The sequence below is a fragment of the Vicia villosa genome, unplaced genomic scaffold (assembly GCF_029867415.1).
Source record: "Vicia villosa cultivar HV-30 ecotype Madison, WI unplaced genomic scaffold, Vvil1.0 ctg.000010F_1_1, whole genome shotgun sequence".
NCBI lineage: Eukaryota > Viridiplantae > Streptophyta > Magnoliopsida > Fabales > Fabaceae > Vicia > Vicia villosa.
The window spans coordinates 692,114-713,923 of NW_026704940.1; the positions used below are offsets into that span (position 1 = coordinate 692,114).

The window sequence follows — 21,810 nt, forward strand, 5'->3', positions numbered from 1 at the left end:
AAATCTGAAAAAATTAGATGATATAATTTCTGAGTAAACGGTGACATTATTTCAAAAGATACATTTGGAATTATGATATTTAGTTGCGTGACTAAGACAAAGTACAATGGTTATATTTGCAAAATAGTTTAAAAAAAAAAAGAAAAAACTAACCTGTGCCCCAATAAAATATTTATAGAAATATTTTTTTAGAACACGTGCATCCAATGTATTGAAACTTTAAATATGACTTTATTGCATTTAATTATAATACTTGTGATTTTACATTACCAATACAATTTTATATTACCATGATGAGGGCACTGGTTAACATTTCCTTTTAAAAAGTTTCGGTTCAATAAAATTTCGGTTCAATCCACTCCCTAATATATCAAGCTAGTATTACTGATTTTTATATCACAAGTAGCTAAAGATAATATTCATTAATTGTGCTCACAAAATTACAATATGATATTACTAGTACTCTATATATCATGGATCCATTGAATGAACTAGCTTTAATTAATTAGGTACATTGATGCCCATCTGCGTGAGATAGGAGCCAATATCAATATCTTCATTAGGTGTTTCAGCAACTTGTGGTCGTTGCGCCAGAATCCACTTTCCATTTTCAGCCTTCACCATATTCCTGTTCAATTCTTGCCTCCACTTTGGTGGCACAGAGAACTCATCTTTAACAAAGTCACATCCCTTGTTCACCAATGCGATGTCTCTATAAGTTGTTGCCTCATACTCACGGTTTTTCCCATGGTATCTGTTCATCATCATCATCATCAAAGTTTATTAGCATTTCATTAGCTAGTTAATATTTTTACATAAAAACATCTTTTTTATTATACAAACTTTGATACGAAATAGCATTGGAAAAAGACAGTGGCCGTGAAGTGGATATGTCGGATTAGAGATCTCTTTGTGGTGAAGAACAGAAGTTATTTTTACTGAAACTTAGTTGTAGCTACTGGTCCCTTCAATCATTCACAAAAAACAAACAAACAAAAAAACAAAAAAGTTCACCTAAAATATCGTAAAGGGATTTTCATGTCTGTTTTTAGTGTCATTTTACTTTTTATTTGAATTATTTTATTTAAAATAAAATATAATATAATTTTCATTTTAAATTCTGTCAAATAATTAATTAATTATTTTTTGCTGTACAGTCAGAAATTATTACAAAAGATTAGAAACGAAACTCTAGTATCATAAATTTTGATTTTTTATATTATTAAAAAAATAGATTTAGTTCTTTCTCAGTCATATATTTTTGTGTGAGACTCTTGTGAGAGACTCTTCATAAAGAAAATGACTTGTTAGGATAAATATTTTTGAAATTTTATGAAGGAGATTTATGAAACGCAACCTTTGTTTTTTTTTTTGTTGTCACAACCTCAAATGAAAATGATTTATACAAACATATGAAAATATAGGTTATGTAATTAACTTTCTTTTTTCCATTTATGTTAGTGTTCCAATTTTTTAATTTGATGTTGTTGTGACCCCACAAATGGTTTTCTCCCATAAAATAACTTATTTTCTAGGAATTATCAATAATTCTCTAAACTACGAAAAGTTTTTTTTTTGACCCAACAAAAAGTTATAATTTGACTAGTTGAATTTGCCAACAATTTATAATATATTCTTAAAATTATAAATGTAGATAAAACTTCTGAATATTTAAATAATTTATAATTAAGGATTTAAATTTAAATACCTAATTATAAATAGGGTCGTAAAATGGTTATTATTAATGTACTATTATTAATAACATTTAATCCAAAGATATAAGAAACATAACTAAATCTCATTAAAAATATATAATTATTATTAGTAATTAACAAATGTTTTTCATAAAAAACAAAGTTTCTAAAATTCAAGAGGAATTTCTTATAATCAAAAAAATAAAGAACCTATCTTTTAAAAAAAAGAAGAAGAAAGAACCTAATTATAAATTATTTAAATAATAGTATGTTGTCAAGCTAATTTTTTTTATATTATTAACATATTTTTTAACAGCTAATAGAGGATTGTTAACATATGAAAGTATAAAAACTCTTAACACTCATAGATTAAGTATATAAGATTTAAAAATCTTTGATAAAAAATATAATATTTTATAATTTATTAATTTTTTTATTGAAAATGTGGATATCAACTATATATTTATTAATAAAAATATACAAACTATTTACTATTATCTTTCTCTTCAAATAGTAAAAAATTAATCTTTCAATTAATTCACTTTATTTCAACCAAAATTTATCACATGTCAATTTGTTATTTAACATTTTTTCAACCTTCATTTTTTTCCGCTCTTTCCACTATTTTCTTCACTTACCATATTTTTCTCTCAATTTAAATGAATTTTTCTTTTATATTATTTTATTTTTTAATCTTTTATATCCTTCTCGTTACTAATCTATTTTTGTTTTTTAAATCTATCAATAATGCAAATAAATGTAACATAAAAACACGTGAATAAGTAGAAAAATAAAACACAAGAATACAGACAAATAAAACACAAGAATACAATCAAATAATTTAAATGTGAATACAAACAAATAAAACACAAGAATACAAAGAAATAATTTAAATGTGAATACAAACAAATAAAACAAGTAAGTTAAAAAAATCTCAAAATTCAAATATAGTTAAATTGATCTCATTTTATTTTTAAAAAATTTGTTGTTGTTTTCATTATATTTGTAAAATAAAGATATTTTCTTAAAATGTATATATAAATAGAAAAAATAATTATAAAGAATTTTTTTAAATTACTAATAAAATAAAATGTTTTTTTACACTTTTTATGCATATTAAAAAAATTGATCTCATGTATCATTTTATGCATATTAATTAATATTACTAAAATTATTAATTTATTAAATTTTAAATTTTAATAAAATTAGCAATTTATTTTCTTAAATTAGTGGTACAATCCACTAATTTTCTGTGATACAAAATATCCACTTTATTTTAATTAACATTTACTTGTATTTAAGACGTAAAATTATATTTTTAAATGTTAAATTTTTTTTTTTTTACTTTCTTCATTTCATAATTCACTTGACTTGTTTTTCTTTTTAGTGCAAAATATATATTTTATTTTACTTCATATTTAGTTTTATTTAAAAAATAAAATTTTAATTTTCAAATTTTGTTCTTTTTAAAATTTTATTGATTCATTTCTTATGATTATTTAATATAATTAATTTAATATTATTATTATTATTATTCATTTTATGATTAAATAAATTTACCTTTGTGTGCTCGCTAGTATTTTCCTAGGTGGGTGTAACTTATAAGTGTTTATGTGAATATATGTCCTCCCTGAGATTTGGAAAGAGATGGATACTATAGGTGTTCATTCCCAAATTCTGCTCATTATCTTATCTAGTTATGACATGTATTTTTTAAAATTTGTGACATGGTTTGGTTAAATTTAAAAAATAATTACTTATAATAAATTTTTAATTTAATTTATAGTTACAATTATAATTAATTCAATATTAAAATTAACCTTAATTTTAACATTATTTAAATTAAACATATACTCAAATAAATTTACCATAGTTTTACATATAATTAATTAATTAATGATGTACGAAAAAAGTATGGACATGAAACAATTTTCTAAAAATATTTATTTTTTCAAAATATCATCTATTTTCCTTAAAGAAAGCAATTTGTTTTACCAACAATTTGTAACCAAAAATAATAGTACAGTACTATAAAAGTGATAGACCACATGTAAAATGAGTGGATGGTGACAGAAATACTAACCCATCGAGTAAATGCAAGTGGGCCTCCAAATTATGAGCACATGCAGCGTTTGCATCCGGTATCAGAAATGGCGAAATCTTATGGTCCAACTCCAAATCAACTCCCACATGAGTATAACACCATGGAATATCAACATCCTCCGCCACCTTCAACAACCACCACGGCGATTTCTCATTCACCAAAAACCCCGGCGACTTCGGCACCAAATCATGCTTATTATGAACCCTCAAAACCTTAACCCCTAAACTCCTTTCCAACCTCCATTTAAATTTTATATTCCCAACCCTAGGCCCTGAAAACGAAAAAACCGAAACATGAACCTTTGTTCCATCTTCCCTAACATTTATCTTTGTTTCCGCTATATCATAAGCACATAATGTTGCCATTGCACTTCCTAAACTATGTCCGGTTACGGTAATACTAACTTCCTCGTTAGAATATTTCTCTAACAACCTTCTCATCTCGCCTAAAACCTGTTCTCTAGCTGAGTATTTACAGTAACCGTCTTTCCTTTGTCGATCTGTGTACATTTCGAGAAAACCTGCCTCAGCTCTAACATCATTGTCGGGACAAGGAATGTGTTCGTAAATAGGTTTAAGGTAGTTTTGAAGATTTGCCACCCATTCCACATTCGTAACGGTTCCTCGCCATGCGATGACGATGTCTCTACGACCGATCCGTTTTGTTTCTTCGTCGCTTGCGACCGCGATGTAACCCATCCAGTTTGCATGTTCGGACCAGTATTTATCTGGCCAGCGAGATTTCTTGAAGAAATCTGGGACGTTGACGTTTGCTGTGGCGTAAAGGTAGCGTGTTACGTTGTATTTTATGTGAGGAAGATCTAAGGATGGGAAAAATTCTTCGTGATGGTGTTTGCAACTGCCGCAATATTTTGAATATGGATCAAAATCGAAAGCGTCGTAGCATGCTTGAGATAATTCTCCGTAACGGATTAGTTCGGATCGGATTATGGGGTCCATTGGGTCGAGAAGGCCTTCCCAATCATCTTCGCCGTGGATTTTTCGCCATGCTTTTTCGATTGGGAGTTCGGTTAGTTTTGAGGTTAGTTTTGTGTTTTTGGATTTGATAAGGTTTGGGATTGTGTTGATTTGTTGGGTTGCGGTGCATTTTGTGGTGATTTTTTTTGGTGTTAGGGTTTGTAGGTTTGGTGGTTGGGATTTGAGGTGGTTGGAATTGGATCCGAAGAAGGAAGTGGATTCGGTTTTGGGAAAGGCTATGAGTATGTTTGAGATTGATGTAGCCATGTTGGGTTGGAGAAGAAGATAGGTTCTGGAGTTAGAGTCTCACTGAATTGATTTAAGTGAGTATTAAAAGGGTATACAATATGCTTTTTATAGAAAACTCAATCTGCTGGAGCTGCACAACCATATTAATCTCTTCCATATGAAAAAAGAAATAATTAAAAAAACTTTTTTATTAAAACTTTTATTTTTTAATATTGAAAATAAGATAACAATAAGTTAAAAAAATTTATATATATTCCGGACCGGCCTAAACAGTTCAAAGCGGCTCAATTCACTTTATTAGATCCAATGCATAAAACAGTTCAAGAGAAAAAAATCCGATCTCAATTTTCATTATACTGTTTGTGGTTGAGCACGTGCAAACAGTAATAAACTGCCGACTATAGGATGAATCCAAGTAATACAGTGACTAACTGCCGACTTCTCTCTAAAAATGATCCAATTTTAAATTAGATCCAAACATATTAACATATTAAATAATATTTAAAAGTTATATTATAATTTAAATACGTGATATTGGAAATTGATGTGATCGGGGCTAACTAGTAACTGGCATTGCCATCTCACTGGTGTACCAGTTCAAAAATATCTGTTGAATAGACACTATTTCTTATAAATTATTATTACAATTTTTGACTAAAACTATAAAAAAAATAGAACAATATGTAGTACAATCATCAACAACTATATAAAAAGTGTTGGGTGAAAAACATTTAGGATTAAATATGTTTTTGGTCTTTATAAATATTTTAATTTTGAATTTTAATCTTTATAAAAAATATAGAGTTAATATCTATTTTCACCCCTGTCATATAGGGTTGGTTCGAAAAATCCCCCTGCAAAAACAAAAATTGCAAGAATTCCCCTAACATTTGAAGATTATCTCGTTTTAAACCTTGTAAAATTTTTATTTTTGAAACAAACATTGCTACTTGAAGGACTTTATCATTTTGAACCTTGTAAATTATTTTTTAGTAAAACTAACCTTGTCCGTCATATTCCAGAGGATTTAAAATGACATAATCTACAAGATTATATGGTTCAAAATGACCAAATCTTCAAATGGTAAGTTTGTTTTTAAAAACAAATATTTTACTAGATTTAAAACGAGAGAATATTCAAATGTTAAGGGAATTCTTGCAACTTTTTTTGATAGAGAGATTTTTCAAACCAAACTTATATGACAGGGGTGAAAATAAATATTAACCCAAAAATATATTTATTTTTAGTTCTATAAAGTTACTTATGCACTTACTTTTAATCTCTCTATAGCGATTAAAATTGAATACAAAAATAATTTTTTAAAGATTAAAAATCAATATTTTTTTTATAAGAACTAAAACCATTTTAAATAATTTTAAAGGAATTACAAATATATTTAATCTAAACAATTATATTAAATTGGAAGCTGAATTGAAATCCGCCCACGTGCTTAGCTTCAAGACAAAGCTGGGAAGCCGTGTCGGTTTCTTTACAGAAATGAAATAAACGTGAGTCATTGTACCTTTTTCTTTTTTATGTTAAATAAAAAATAATTTTAATGAGAATCTAAGAAGGACAAAACCCTATCCTTTTGGATATGGTTTGCATGGTTATGAGAGAAATTTTACATCATATTCCTACATTTCTATGGTTGTGTTCTTACCCCTATAATTTTTAAATAGTTTTAATTTTAACATTTTAACATTTTCATATTTTTAATGTATTAAATACTTTATCATTTAATTTTACCATTTTAATTAATTTTTTTTTTGAATTGGAGAATATGCATCTTAGATTGCGTTTGGTTCAAGAATTCAAAAAAAAAAATCTCAAAAATAAGTTATTAGAGAATAAAAATAAGGAAGTTTGATTTCAGTGTATTTTTAAGCAAAATAAAATTTAATATAGAAAAAATATACAAAAGAGGGGGGCATGAACTAAAAAATCCTCTGAGCTTAACAGAAACGAAAGTAAGGAAGATTTAGCCTATTAAGAACCATATCATCAAAAACAGACACAAGAGCTTCATACCACCATACAAAATCATGAATGATAAGACCTAATGAAGCTAGTTTGTCTACGCAATGGTTTCCTTCCCTAAATATATGGAATAAAACAAAAGACATGCTATTAGTTCTATGTATCCAGTTAAAGCTACCATCTCTTCACCAATCAAGGAACAATGTTACTGTTGTTAAAAGCTAGAGAAACTAATTTCGAATCAGTTTCTACCCAAAAATGTCTCCAGAATCTACCCAAAAATGTCTCCAGTTTCTATCATAGGCTAATTTTATTGTCCTCATTACATCGATAAATTCTGCAAAACAACTAATAAAATTTGCTGAGTGGTCCCTGAAAATTCCTCTGTATGCCACCTCACCAGGGACACCAAGAGGTATTCCATCATAATTGCATTTGAACCAGGAATTGAGAGGAGTCTTCCAAATGACTTTAATAATTCAAGCATCTTTAGGGGGATGCACAGAGACTTTGAAAGTGATCGGAAAAATAGCAAGTGTACTATTCTCACAGATGTAGTAATAATATGAGTTTATCATAGTATTAGTCTCAAGGACTCCGTAAGAAATATAAATTCTTATAGCGATTCAATTAAACAAAAGAATATGGGGTTTGGTGTTTGTCTGTAAATAATAAGCAACAACGAGAAAGTAAAGCAAATGAGTAAAATGTGTGTATAAAATGATATGAGAAAGCATGGTATGGCTAGGTGTACGAATTGCCTTGCATCAACCTTTAATCCTTATTTACGAAAAGTTAGTTTGAGTGAACTATTACTGAATCTCAAGAGTAATTTTCCCTAATTCCTTAGTAAAAAATCTTTGATATTCATCTTGTATCCTAATTCCTTAGCTATTCAAGATGATATCAAGCAATGTATAATTTTAACAAGATCGTTATGGCTACAACGGTGAATCCTCATTCCTAAGCAATTTCTACCGTAGTATTATTGTACAAAAAGCGATAAGGTGGTTTGTCTAGCCTAAACCTTAACTATAAATCAAAATCTATTTGTCCGATAGAAAAGCGTTAAGAACTTTGCATAATAAAATAAATTCACACAAACACTGAATTCATAAAATAAAGGAAATTAAGTTCATCACAATAGCAATTCAGGGACACCCCTAGCATTGGGGGGAGGTTCAGCCGCTCATAATATTTAAATAAGTTATAATAAGAATGTTAGACATTACAAGGAAAAGGGATAACTTTGATCTTCAATTGCGATTGCTCCTGAAAATCTCCGTTATTCGAAACCCTTGAAAACCCTATTCTCTCTTGTGAACTTCTTTCGTACGATCAAAATTTTCCTTTATCCTCTCCCAAAAGTAGTCTAAATAGTCACAGACCACTAAACAGCTGAAGCAAATACCAAAAATGCCCTCCAGGATCACAAAACACACTCTTCAAGAAAATCAACACAAAACAGCGCACTGGCCAACACGGGCCGTGTCAGGAAACACGGTTGGCCGTGTTGGCCCCATGGATATGGCAAATAACTTTTTCAGTCCCAGGCTTGCTAACACGGGCACCCGTGTCAGCCCTATGCCAATCCTTCAAAGCTCTTCTTTTGATCTTCTCATGACATGGGTCGTGTCAGGTGATAGGGGCACCCGTGTCAGGCCTTTATGATGCTCAAAACTCACTCCTAGGAAACTCTGGACTCCAATTTTTCTCGCATAAGTCCTTCGGGCTTTTGGCTGGACCTGAAAACATATAAAACTACCACAGAACCGCATAAAATGCGACAAAAAGAGATAAACCACTTAAAACAATAATATGCGAATGGAAATACGAAAAACAGAAATAACTTGAAAAACAATAAAAGACAAGACAAAGTGTTACTGATTTTTTCTGATTCATGCTGAATAAATTACACAAAACTAATAGAACTGGTGACCGATCACAACCGCAAACTTATCTCATTGCTTGTCCTCAAGTGATGCTCAAGACAACAGAAAGGTCACCCTCAAAATAATCATAATCATCTTACCACAATATTGTTGCGATCTTTCACGACTTTCTTTCCATTTTCCTTTCAACGTTTCCTTCTTCACCGACTTTAGAGATTCCGCTACACTTCCATATTAAGTTACTTCTTCAACTGTCACTTTTCACACTCTCACCATATCTCTCAGAGTTAAAGTGTTTACACTCAATAATCAAAGCATGCCCAGTCAACTCATAGGTTTGAATGACATTTATTTTCATCTCAAACGCACACCACACACACTTTTTGAGGACTTTTTCGGTTGTAACGGGGCTTAGGGACAAGGTGGGATAAACAAAAAAGGGAAAACAAGTAGTTTTTGGCTTAGAGTCAGTGTTGTCAATCTCATCAAAGTGTCATTTGCATTGTTCAAATCAAGAGTATTGAACACCGTTCTTATTAGGATTTTAGCATTTACTCAAGTGTTTCTTTGAGCTTCCTTCTCCATTCTTTTTCAAACTAAATTCTTCTCTAGGTAAGTTCTTTATTCTCATTTTCATCTTTTTCTTTTCATCATTTTTTATGTACTTTTCTTTTCTCCTTTTTTTCTTTTTTTTGCACTTACCTATTTTTTGTACTGGTGTCGCAACCCCAAACTTAAGATTTTTTAACAATTAAAAATGAACAACACTTATCTAAGCGGGGTGAGGGAGTGTTTTGGCTAATGGTTTACATGATGCAGTTAATAAACAAACAACGGGGAAAAGGCTCGATATGAGTTAACAAAGGAAAACATGAATAAAGGTTGCTTGGAAAGGCTCGGGGTTTAAACAAACAAGTGCCTCAGTGTGTATGTGTGTGCATTAAAATTCCAACAAATACCTACGCAAGCCAAGAGTGACAGAGACATACCTGAAGAACTCTCATGATGAATTTTGTTTGGCTTTTTAGGATCCTCACCATGTTTGAAATAACTACAAGTTCCAAAATACCTCTAGTGTGATAGCTTCGCCCCGGCTTTACAAGTCTCTCGTATAAGTCCAACGTTGGAACGTCGCGCATTTGATCATCCACTTCAGCAGCAGGGTTTCCTTGGGATCAAATACGAGGTTTGTCTTTTCATCCACTTGCTACCAGCTTCATCAATCATCCAGCACCAATTTTCTCAATCTGTAACACATTAAATACAAAACATACCAAAAACAGAATGAAAATAAAATAACAAAAATAGAAATACTAAAAGAAATAAAAATCCTCCATAATTGAACCAAACATTGACCTCAATGTTTATGAACAAGATACCGAGGGGCACTCACAACACTTATTGAGGAGGAGTAGGAAACTGCAACATAAGCTGTTGCATCATGGCATGCATCTCAATTATCATATGCCTTTGTCTTGCTTGCTCGATTCCTTGTCGAGTTTGCTCAGTGCGAAGGTGACCGATCCCAGCTTGCACCCACCCACATTGATCTGGAGGCATTTAGCAGGAACCTAAAGCTTGCTGGGACGAGTCACGGGGAGGTACAAACGATCCTCCGTGTATAGATCGTCATCCATATTTGCACCTGCAACAAAATCATCATCCAGGTGACCATCCCCGTCTGTTGGGGCGGTGCACTCATATAACCTGTTAGCAAGATTGGCAATACTAATATACTCAAGGACATGCAAAGCAAGAATATAATTTTATGGATCACCAAAGAGTAATAATCAGGATGCAATTCAATCATAAATTAGTGAACCAGTGCCTCCATATCAATTTTGTTCTTCCCTGCTACAGTTCCTACTTCGAACAAGTCTCTGCCATACTCAAAATGGTCATCGATCTGAGTGATCATACCGCCAACATAAATATCACCCGAGTTGGCTCGGCCATTTCGCCCCAAATACTCTGCCGCAAAAGCAGCCACATTAATCTGCTCTTGGTGGGCCATGCAGTACAAGAAGAACAACTCCCTTTGAGTTGCAACTTCGGTACTATCACCTCGTCCAAATAAGGTGTAAGCCAATGCCTTCTGCGCATAACTGAAACACGGGTTATGGATACCTGAAGCCAGATATTATTCATTCTCTGCCTTGAGCTTAGCTATGATCCTTCTTTGCTTTACTCCTATATGGTAAACTTCCTCACTTTTGTGGCACAACTTTTTGAAAGGCATAGTAAGATCATCCTGGGAAATTTCTTCACTACGGGAGTCTTCCATATGATCACATCTCCCTATTAAGGCATTCAGAGTCTTGGCAGCTTCTTCTTCAGCAGATTCATCATTTGACCACGAAGTAGTAAGTCCCCTGGGTTTGAGATATGTAGGACATTCTGTTCCAATGTGCCTAAGTTCTTTACTTTCATTGCACGGAACCCCTTTATCTTGGAGATTGCTGGTGTCAAATGAGATGTCTCTGACTTTTTCTCTTTCCCTTCTTTCTAGTCTCTGCAATATACTTTTAAATTGACTTTCAAGAAATACAATGGTGTCTGACAATGTTTTCTTAGAATCCATAGTACCATAAATTATTCTCCTTGAAGCTCACCCAATATACAAAACAGGGTGTCTGCTCTGATGCCAATTGAAATTCTGGCACTTACAACAGATGTCAATACAGATATCCTAACAACAATAAATGTTAAAACAGATGTTATAACTTCTGCTGACTTACAACACAATTATCAGATTGACAAACTAAATGCAGAAAGATAAATAACACAATATTTGTTAACTCAGTTTAGTGCAACAACACCTAATTTGGAGGCTACCAAGACAAGAAGGAAATCCACTATTAGCAATACTAGTTCGAAGACTAAATAGTCTCAGTTTACAACTTCTCTCATAATCCTTACCCAGTGCAACTAATACCTAGAAATCAACATCTAGATATGAGATATTGACATCTCATCTCCAATCACTGTAGTGATAAAGCACAGTTACACACCCCGTGACCAAGGGAATTCAAATAGAAAGATTACACTTTCCAATAAAAAGTACTTAGTCAAGCACCTTAACTAAGAACAATACTTGATCTTACTTAAAAGTTTTGATCAAGAACAATACTTAACTCTCTTGCTTAAAAGCTTTAAGAGTGAGAACACACGCACACATCAATGTATAAGAAGGTACATGAGTGACACAAAAGAAAGAACACACGGAGAACTTGAGAGATTCCCAAAATAAAAATCCTTATGCACCCACAGTTTCCCTTATTTGATTGCTTGCTGGCAAAACTAGGTTTCCCAGGTTCCTCTTTATAGACTCCTGCAGTATGGGCTTGAACATTAAATCCAATCTTCTCCTTTTTAAAAACAGTTGCAAGATCTTTTCACAAAATAGGAACAAATCAAATCAAATCTTAGTTTTCTAAAAGAATTCTCTCAGTTTTTTTTCTAAAAACTGAGACTAATCTGCATTTGTTCTAAACAGTCCTTGATTGCCTGCGTCTGTAACGAGTATCTGAATATTTCAAATTCTCATATTTTTCAATCAAATCTTTCAAGGATAAAAAACCAGTCTGAATTGTCGAGATATTATGGTGTAGGATGTCACAACATCCGGCAAAACATATAATAGTTGAACATGTTATATATAACAGTAGGACAAAATGTTTCAACATATTGCTCAACATCAGTTAAACAATATAATCAAATGTAATCAAATACAAACCACTAGATTTTTCAACCACTCGTAAAAATTATAAATAATTCTACTCTTCGAGTCAATTGTGAGCCACCATCAAGAGAACCAAAGAATCATAAAGAAAACTAAATTCAACTGATAATCACGTAAAAATATTAGATGTGAATACGTAGTTTCTCACCCAAAATATTGTACTTATTCGCCTTTAACTGTGGGTTTTTTGATGACTTAAGGAAATTTCTTTACCTACCTCCCTATTTTCTTGGTCACCTCTGGTGAGAAAACCCAAAATACCCTCACTTCGGAAATGCATTTCTGAAACGTTTTTTTTTCAAAATTTGTCTTATTTCGGAAATGCACTTTCGAAGACACGAAAAAAAGGTGTTTTCGGAGATGCATTTCCGAAAACACCCCCTTTTTTGGGTTTTCGGAGATGCATTTCCGAAAACACATTTTTCTTTGGGAGGAGGTGTCTTCGGAGATGCGAAATATTCCAAGACCAAATTGGTCTTGGAATGTTTCGGATATACACTTCCGAAAGAATTCAATAATTATTAAAAAATTAAAATTAAGGTGAATCAATACAATTAATAGGTATAAAATCAAGGTGAATCAATAAAATGAAGGTCAATCAATAAAATCAAGGTGAATCAAAATTTCCTAAACAATTTTAAAGTTAAAAATTATTTTACTAACTTATATAAATCAAAAACATTTTAATTCCATAAGTAAATTTTGAATTATATAGAATTAAATATAAAATTTATTCATTAAGTAAAATTAAGACAAAATTTTTTTTATAATTTTTTTAAACTAAATAAAAAATTATAACTCATTTTTAATTATGAATCAGAATAGAAATATATAAATATATAATAATTATTAATTTTGCAAGTGAAATATATAATATATAAATATATAATAATTAATATATAAGTATATAAATATATAAATATATAAATATATAAATATATAATAATTATTATAAATTAAAACACTCATTTTTTTAATTTTTATGATTATTATATAAATATATAAATATATTTATAATTAATATATAATAATTATTATATAAATATATAAATATATAATAATTTTTATAAATATATAATAATTATTATGATTATTATCTAAGTATATAAATATATAAATTAAAACACTCATTTTTTAAATTTTTTTTTTAAATACATAATAATTATTATAAATATATAAATAAAAAATTATAACTAATTTTGTAAGTGAAATTATTTTAGTTTTTTTAATTAAAATTATTTTAAATTTTAAAATATGAATCAGAATAGAAATATATAATAATTATTATTCATAACTTATAAATTATATCAAAATATATAATTATTATTATTATTCATTACTCATAAATTATATCAAATTTATGATATATGAATTAATTAATATCCTAAAATTAATTAAAATCCAAATTAATCAAAATCCCAATTTTTGGAATTTTTTCGGAAATGCACTTCTGAGTATGGAAAGATTTGGAAAAAAATATTCTATTATTATTATCTTATGTTTTCGAAAAATAAAAGTTAATAAAACGTTATTTAATTATTGTCTTTTTCATATTCAAGAGATTAATGTATATGGTTTTACGTCTCCAACATATTGAGTTTTCTATAAAAAGCATGTTGTTTACCCTTTAATACTCACTTAATTAATTCAGTGAGACTCTAACTCCTAAACCTATCTTCTTTCCAACCCAACATGGCTGCATCAATCTCAAACATACTCATAGCCTTTCCCAAAACCGAATCCACTTCCTTCTTTGGATCCAATTCCAACCACCTCAAATCCCAAACACCAAATACACAATCCCTAACACCAAAAAAACTCACCACAAAATGCACCACAACCCAACAAGTCAACACAATCCCAAACCTTATCAAATCCAAAAACACAAAACTAACCTCAAAACTAACCAAACTCCCAATCGAAAAAGCATGGCGAAAAATCCACGGCGAAGATGATTGGGAAGGCCTTCTCGACCCAATGGATCCGATAATCCGATCGGAACTAATCCGTTACGGAGAATTATCCCAAGCATGCTACGACGGTTTCGATTTCGATCCATATTCAAAATATTGCGGCAGTTGCAAACACCATCACGAAGAGTTTTTCTCATCCTTAGATCTTCCTCACATAAAATACAACGTAACACGCTACCTCTACGCCACGGCGAACGTCAACGTCCCAGATTTCTTCAAGAAATCTCGCTGGCCAGATAAATACTGGTCCGAACACGCAAACTGGATGGGTTACATCGCGGTTGCAAACGACGAAGAAACAAAACGGATCGGTCGTAGAGACATCGTGATCGCTTGGCGAGGAACCGTTACGAATGTGGAATGGGTGGCAAATCTTCAAAACTACCTTAAACCTGTTTACAAAGACATTCCTTGTCCCGACAATGATGTTAGAGTAGAAGCAGGTTTTCTGGACATGTACACAGATCGACGAAGGAAAGACGGTTACTGTAAATACTCAGCTAGAGAACAGGTTTTAGGCGAGATGAGAAGGTTGTTAGAGAAATATTCTAACGAGGAAGTTAGTATTACCGTAACCGGACATAGTTTAGGAAGTGCTATGGCGACCTTAAGTGCTTATGATATAGCGGAAACAGGGTTGAATGTTAGGGAAGATGGAACAAAGGTTCATGTTTCGGTTTTTTCGTTTTCAGGGCCTAGGGTTGGGAATATAAAGTTTAAATGGAGGTTGGAATCGACTTTGGGAGTTAAGGTTTTGAGGGTTCATAATAAGCATGATTTAGTGCCGAAGTCGATCGCCGGGGTTTTTGGTGAATGAGAAATCGCCGGCGTGGTTGTTGAAGATAGCGGAGGATATCGATATTCCATGGTGTTATACTCATGTGGGAGTTGATTTGGAATTGGACCATAAGATTTCGCCATTTTTGATACCTGAAGCAAACGCTGCATGTGCTCATAATTTGGAGGCTCACTTGCACATACTTGATGGGTTAGTATTGTTCTGTCGCTACCATGCATTTTACGTTTGGTCAACGCTTTTAATTACTTTCTTTAATCGGAATGAATGGTATTTTCTCAAGAAATATTTTTACATCTTTCTTGTCAAAAAAAAAAAAAAGAAATATTTTTACATCTTGTACATCCAATTTTTACTGCATCATTAATTACATAATTGTGGCACTATCACGTAATATGACATCCCTATAGGGACCAGTAACTTTTGGTGATTTTTTTGTTTTTTTGTTTTTTTGTTGAATGATTGAAGGGACCAGTAGCTATATAATCCATCCCATTCACAAGAAAACGTAGAATTAAAAATAACTTCTCTATTTCACAATAAGCACGTAACAAATTAAGGACCAGAAAGAGATCTCTAATCCGACCTATCCACTTCACAGTCACTGTCCTCTTAATGCTATTTTGTATCATAGCTTGTATAAGAAAAATATAATCACGCTAAGGAATCTATGAAAAGGATATTTTTATGTAAAAATATTAACTACCGAATGAAATACTAATAAACTTTGATGATGATGAACAGATACCATGGGAAAAACCGTGAGTATGAGGCAACAACTTCTAGAGACATCGCATTGGTGAACAAGGGATGTGACTTTGTGAAAGATGAGTTCTCTGTGCCACCAAAGTGGAGGCAAGAATTGAACAGGAATATGGTGAAGTCTGAAAATGGAAAGTGGATTCTGGCTCAACGACCACAAGTTGTTGACACACATCATGAAAATATTGACTCTTATCTCACGCAGTTAGGCATCATTTTACCTAATAAAATCTAGTTCATTCAGTGGATCCATGACATATAAAGTAGTACCATACTGTAATTTTGTGTGCACACAGTTAATAAAGGTTGGCGAGTTGATTTTTTGTCGTAATCTTTTTAGTCATTGATATTTTTTTTTAAAGCAACTTCTTGAATAGAGAAACAATTAATAAAGGTTGGCGAGTTGATTTTTTGGATTTTTTGTCTACGGTAATCTTTTTAGTCATTGGTATTTTTTTTTAAACAACTTCTGGAATAGAGAAAAGAGTAGTAGGGGTACTCCAACCCTTATAAGAATGAAACAATATGCCTACAAACTTAAAAATTCAAGAACACAACATAGGGTTGTTAAACCACTCATAAAAACTACATAGAATTCTCTCCTTACTTTCTATAGCTAACCACCACCAAGAGCATTTCATAATCATAAAAAATAATTCATCCACATCCAACTTTGCATTGTTAAAAATGATGTCGTTTCTTGATCAGTGCATTTTTATGCACGTCCTTTCATGTTTGTACTCAAGCATTTCCTTGGTTTGTTTTGATTATTTTTATGTTTTAATGTGTTTTTATATTTTATTTTATTTTTAGTTTTATTTAATTTTCACACTTTATTTTTCAGCTTTAACAGTCTGCACTAAAACGATCATAACTGAAGCTACGGGAGTCCGATTGAGGCGTTCTAATAATCGCCAGAAAGCTAAGAAAGAGAGCTACGACTTTCGTGTTGGAGTCGAAGTCAGATTCGAAGCCTATATTTCCCATATTTGCGTTTGAAGCTGTAGCCACTATTTTATTTTCAGTTTTTGGGTCGTTAAGTAGTGATCCTGGGTTTTGTAATTTGACCCAGTTGGGTCAAAAACGTTTTTGGCTGATGTACCTAGGGATGACCGCTACTGTTGATTGTCACCATACACTTTTCACGAAATAATTTTGAAAACTTTGTACGAATGATGAGGAACTAATTCCCGAAGGCAATTTCTACTGGTTACGATTTCCAATACTTTGAGGTTTTTAATCTTTAATTCAATTTCTTTTCCCTTTCGATATTAATTTATATTTATTGTTTGCTTAATTCGAGTTATATAGAATATTATTGATTTATAGCGATTGATTTATGTTCCTTGACTTTTATCGTACTTTATCGTTGCTTAATCGTTAAAGTGTGTATGTTAGAATCACGTTTGCTTAATTCGTAATTGTGCTTAATCCGTTTGCTTTATTCGGAAAATAGGAATGAAACCTTATAATGTCAATTTCGCTTGTTAATTGGTGTTGTAATCGGTAGGGGAACCGAATCCGCTTAGGGGATTGAAGTTTATTGAACCAGTGATAAGTCGGTAATCGAATCAGTAGAATTGTCGTTTTAGCTTATTTACATAATCACTTATTTTAATCACTTTTTCACTCTGTTATTATTAAATCGATCCCAAAACAAACCCCCCTAATTTAATTTCTAATTGGTTAGTAATAACTAAGAATCCTTGTGAGAACGATATTCGAGTCACTTGTCGCTATCTACGGTCTTTTCAAAATAACTCGTTTTTGATCCGCGCGCTCGTTTTTGAAAACGTATTATAGTGACAATGGCTCGAGTCGTATCACAAGGATTCTTGTTTTGATATTAACTAATAGAAATCTAATTGGGGGTTTATGGTTTTAGATGAATTTATGAACAATAGAGCAAATAAGTGATTATAAAATAAGCTGCTCTACTGATTCGGGTTCCTACTCATCATCGATTACTATATATTCAATTTCCTAACGGATTCTCAATTCCATTCGATTACAACATCAATCAAACAAGCGAGAAAGATATTATTTCAATTATATTCCTGTTTGCCGAATTAAGCATTCAGTTAGAGATTACGCGAATTAACAATTAAGCAAAGTTAAAAAGCGATTATAAATTAGTTCTCCATTACGGTTCTTTCCCGCGTAAGAAAATAAAATTCGTGAATAGTAAAATACGTGAGAGTTTCAAGTGTACGGCCAAACCTAGGTACTTGAGAGAACCAAACGATGTACAGCCTAACTGGGTCAAACACATAACCCAGCCCAATATAAATGATCCAAAACTAAATAAAAGACTATTGCTGCAACTTCAAACGCAATTCTAGAAAATATGTGTTCCGAATATGACTTCGACTCCAACACGAGAATTATAGCTCTTTCTCTTAGCTTTCCGACGATTACTAGAACGTGTCGATCGGATTCCCAGAGCTCCAGTTATAATTGTTTCCGTGCAGACTGCTAAAGCTGAAAATTAAATACGAAAATCAAATAACAATTAAAATAAATTAAAATATAAAAACATTATAAATACAAGAATAACCAAAATAAAGTAAAGAAATGCCTAAGTAAAAATATAAGAGAATGTGCATTAAGATGCACTGATCAAATTCCCCCATACTTGAACTTTTGCACTCCGAGCAAAGTAAAATCAAAACTCAAAAGAAACACACAACAACATTTACTCATTCTAGGCTACAAACTCTTTTGCGGTTAAGGTTGCATCAATAGGTACTAATCTTGCACACTAAGGATATCGTAGGAACACAAATACGCAATTATACGGTCATAAGCCTCCTGAACACACAAACCACTTCGAATCATGTTATTATACCAAAACCTAACTTAATCATCCTCCTTTTTACTCTTTTTCATTCTGGCGCAATCACATTAAGCCCGTTATCTCCACACACTCATTGTAAGGCTACCGGTTAGTGACTCTGATTCTTTTTTGCATGGGGTTCTGGTACCTAAGTGGTATACCCCTTTTATTCCCTAATTGTAGTTGCGGGGATCAGACCGTGATCCTCCCTACCAAGTTCAACACCAGAAACCTCTGAACCAACTAACAACGGGACTTGAAATCTTTTTTTTTGTAGGTTCTACAACCGTTGGGTTAAGTGACCGGGTGAGGGTCACCAAACTTAAAAGGTGTATTCCTTTTCTTTCTCTCTTTTTTTCCAAATAAACTTGGATCACTCACTTATTTTCATCGGCTTCCTTACGTAGAGCAAGTATGAGATGGTGCTGACTGCAAAGATAAACTACTCAAGAGCTATTTGAGAATAAGAATTCAAGGCTATGTTATAACAAGTATTCAAAACAATTTCCATACTCAGGAGAATTACGGTGTTAAGACAATACTGATCTTGTGAGCTTTTCCCAAGTCTCCACAACAAACCTCATATTAATCGATAGCCTAAAACTTTCAAAGAAGCATATTTTTTAAATAACTGAAAACAAAACAAAACAACGAAAAAAGTGAAGAAAATAAATTATTCCCTCCCCCACACTTAAAACAAGCATTGTCCTCAATGAAAGAACATAAATACAATATAAGAGTGAGAGAAAGGACAGAACACACCCGAGTAGTCAAGGAGGATATGTGATCACATAAACAGCCTTTGCTAGTGAAGGCTCTTCTACAATCTCTCCTTCCAAAACATAGTTCTCATGGATCAGCTTCGGGTAATGCTCATCGTCCTTAAAAAGTGGTTTAGCTCCTTCACCTTTTATTCCAGGATCAAAGAATGTTCTTCTAAAAGTAAAAGTGTCAAACGGGCACGTGAAGGTGCTCTCATTTTCACAACATCAAAGAACCAAAGGTTATGGGGCTGCCTCACTACTTTTGCTACATCTTCAAGTGAGATGCTATACATACACATGGACGAACTAATATCATAAATGTCATCCAAGGTCCATCCAATTCCTTTCTTATGCTTCTTCAAAATCTGCAAAAACTTACTTTCTTGATCAAAATAAAGTTTTGAAGAAATTATAACCGGAAGTTTTTCATTCATCTCTAAATAAGCATATTTAAGATTTTCAAGAATTGGTTTCAGCTCTCGGGAAAGTGGTTGTTCAATGGATGTTTTGTTCCGGGCAGCCGGGGTGTCGAGAGCTTCATCTACATGAACAACTTTATTTACAACCTCATCTGCAGTAAGAATATCATTTTGCAAGGCAAGCTCAATTTCAGCACAAACAGAGCAAATATTAGTGTCAGTACAATCATCACAAGAGTAAACATCATCAAAACCAGACAATGATGGAAAATCATCTGCAAACAAATCAGTACAAGTATCATCAACAGTTTCAGAAAGCAACTCTATTTGAAAATCAGATTGCTCTTCCAAGGGATGTTGGTTTGATCCTTGAGTTGGCTGCATGACATTCATCAAAGTGACAAGTTGTCCAATTTGTGTTTGCAAAGTCTGAAGAGTAGAATCTATATGTTGTTGATACTGGAGATTATTTGCAGCCATTTATTTGACAATATCCTCTAGTGAAGGTTCGGAAGGTGCAGAGCACACAACCTGGAATTCCTTCAAATGCTTATGCGGATCCTCTCCTGCAAAACCATTAAACATAAGCAACAAATGTGTTAAACCATATTCCAATTCAAAAGGTGCATCAGCAGCATGATAGTTAATACATAAACCATTATAGTTCACATTAGGGACAGCCAACTGCGTCAAAGTTCTTTGTTCAGCCATGGTTTCAACAAACACAGAAATACCAACCATGTCCAAAGTAGGCAGAAACAAATAGAAAGAAGGAAAACGATTAAATTAAAATCAAAAAATTATAAAAACACAGAATTTCGTTTAATTAGATGAAATAAGAATTATGGAATTTTTTTTGGATTTTTTCGAAACAGCAAAAACAGTAAAAAAATAATTAAAAATAGAAAAAAGAGGAATTTGGAGATTTAAGGTCGAATTCACTTACTCTTTTAGAGTAAGGGAGTATTGATGACACGATTTTTCTGCTCCCAATAGGCAAAAAAGATTATCGATCAGACTCAGTTTTCCCAAAAACCGATTTTCGACTCAAAAAGGCGTTATGACCGAAACCGCGAGGAACCTATGGCCTAAACGCACGGACACTAAACCTATGACTCTAAAAACGATTAATAATAACAAGAATCCCCGGCAACGGCGCCAATTTGATCCGCTGTCGCGCGCGGATCAAAACGAGTATTTTGAAAACGTAATATAGCGACAATGGCTCGAGTCGTATCGCAAGAATTCTTGTTTTGATATTAACTAATAGAAATATAACCGGGGGTTTATGGTTTTAGATGAATTTATGAACAATAGAGCAAATAAGTGATTATAAAATAAGCTGCTCTACTGATTCGGGTTCCTACTCATCATCGATTACTATATGTTCAATTCCCTAAAGGATTCTCAATCCCATTCGATTACAACATCAATCAAACAAGAGCGAAAATATTATTTCAATTATGTTCCTGTTTGCCGAATTAAGCATTCGGTTAGAGATTACGCGAATTAACAATTAAGCAAAGTTAAAAAGCGATTATAAATTAAGGAACACAATAGATCGAATTTAACAATCTCTATCCTATAACAACAATTGAATTAAGCAAACGATTGAATAGGAA

At 32.1% G+C, this 21,810-nt stretch overlaps 1 protein-coding gene and 1 pseudogene across 1 annotated transcript; one reads left to right on the forward strand and one right to left on the reverse strand.

Moving 5' to 3' along the window:
• Positions 1-403: 403 nt before the first annotated feature.
• On the reverse strand, positions 404-5,115 carry LOC131621581 (phospholipase A1-Igamma2, chloroplastic-like). Its single transcript, XM_058892621.1, has 2 exons — positions 3,778-5,115; positions 404-754 (listed from the first exon to the last, which is right to left on the reverse strand). The coding sequence occupies exons 1-2, from the start codon at positions 5,040-5,042 to the stop codon at positions 502-504; spliced, it is 1,518 nt and encodes a 505-aa protein (XP_058748604.1). The 5' UTR covers positions 5,043-5,115; the 3' UTR covers positions 404-501.
• Positions 5,116-14,259: 9,144 nt separating this feature from the next.
• On the forward strand, positions 14,260-16,492 carry LOC131621685 (phospholipase A1-Igamma1, chloroplastic-like; annotated as a pseudogene).
• Positions 16,493-21,810: the final 5,318 nt, after the last annotated feature.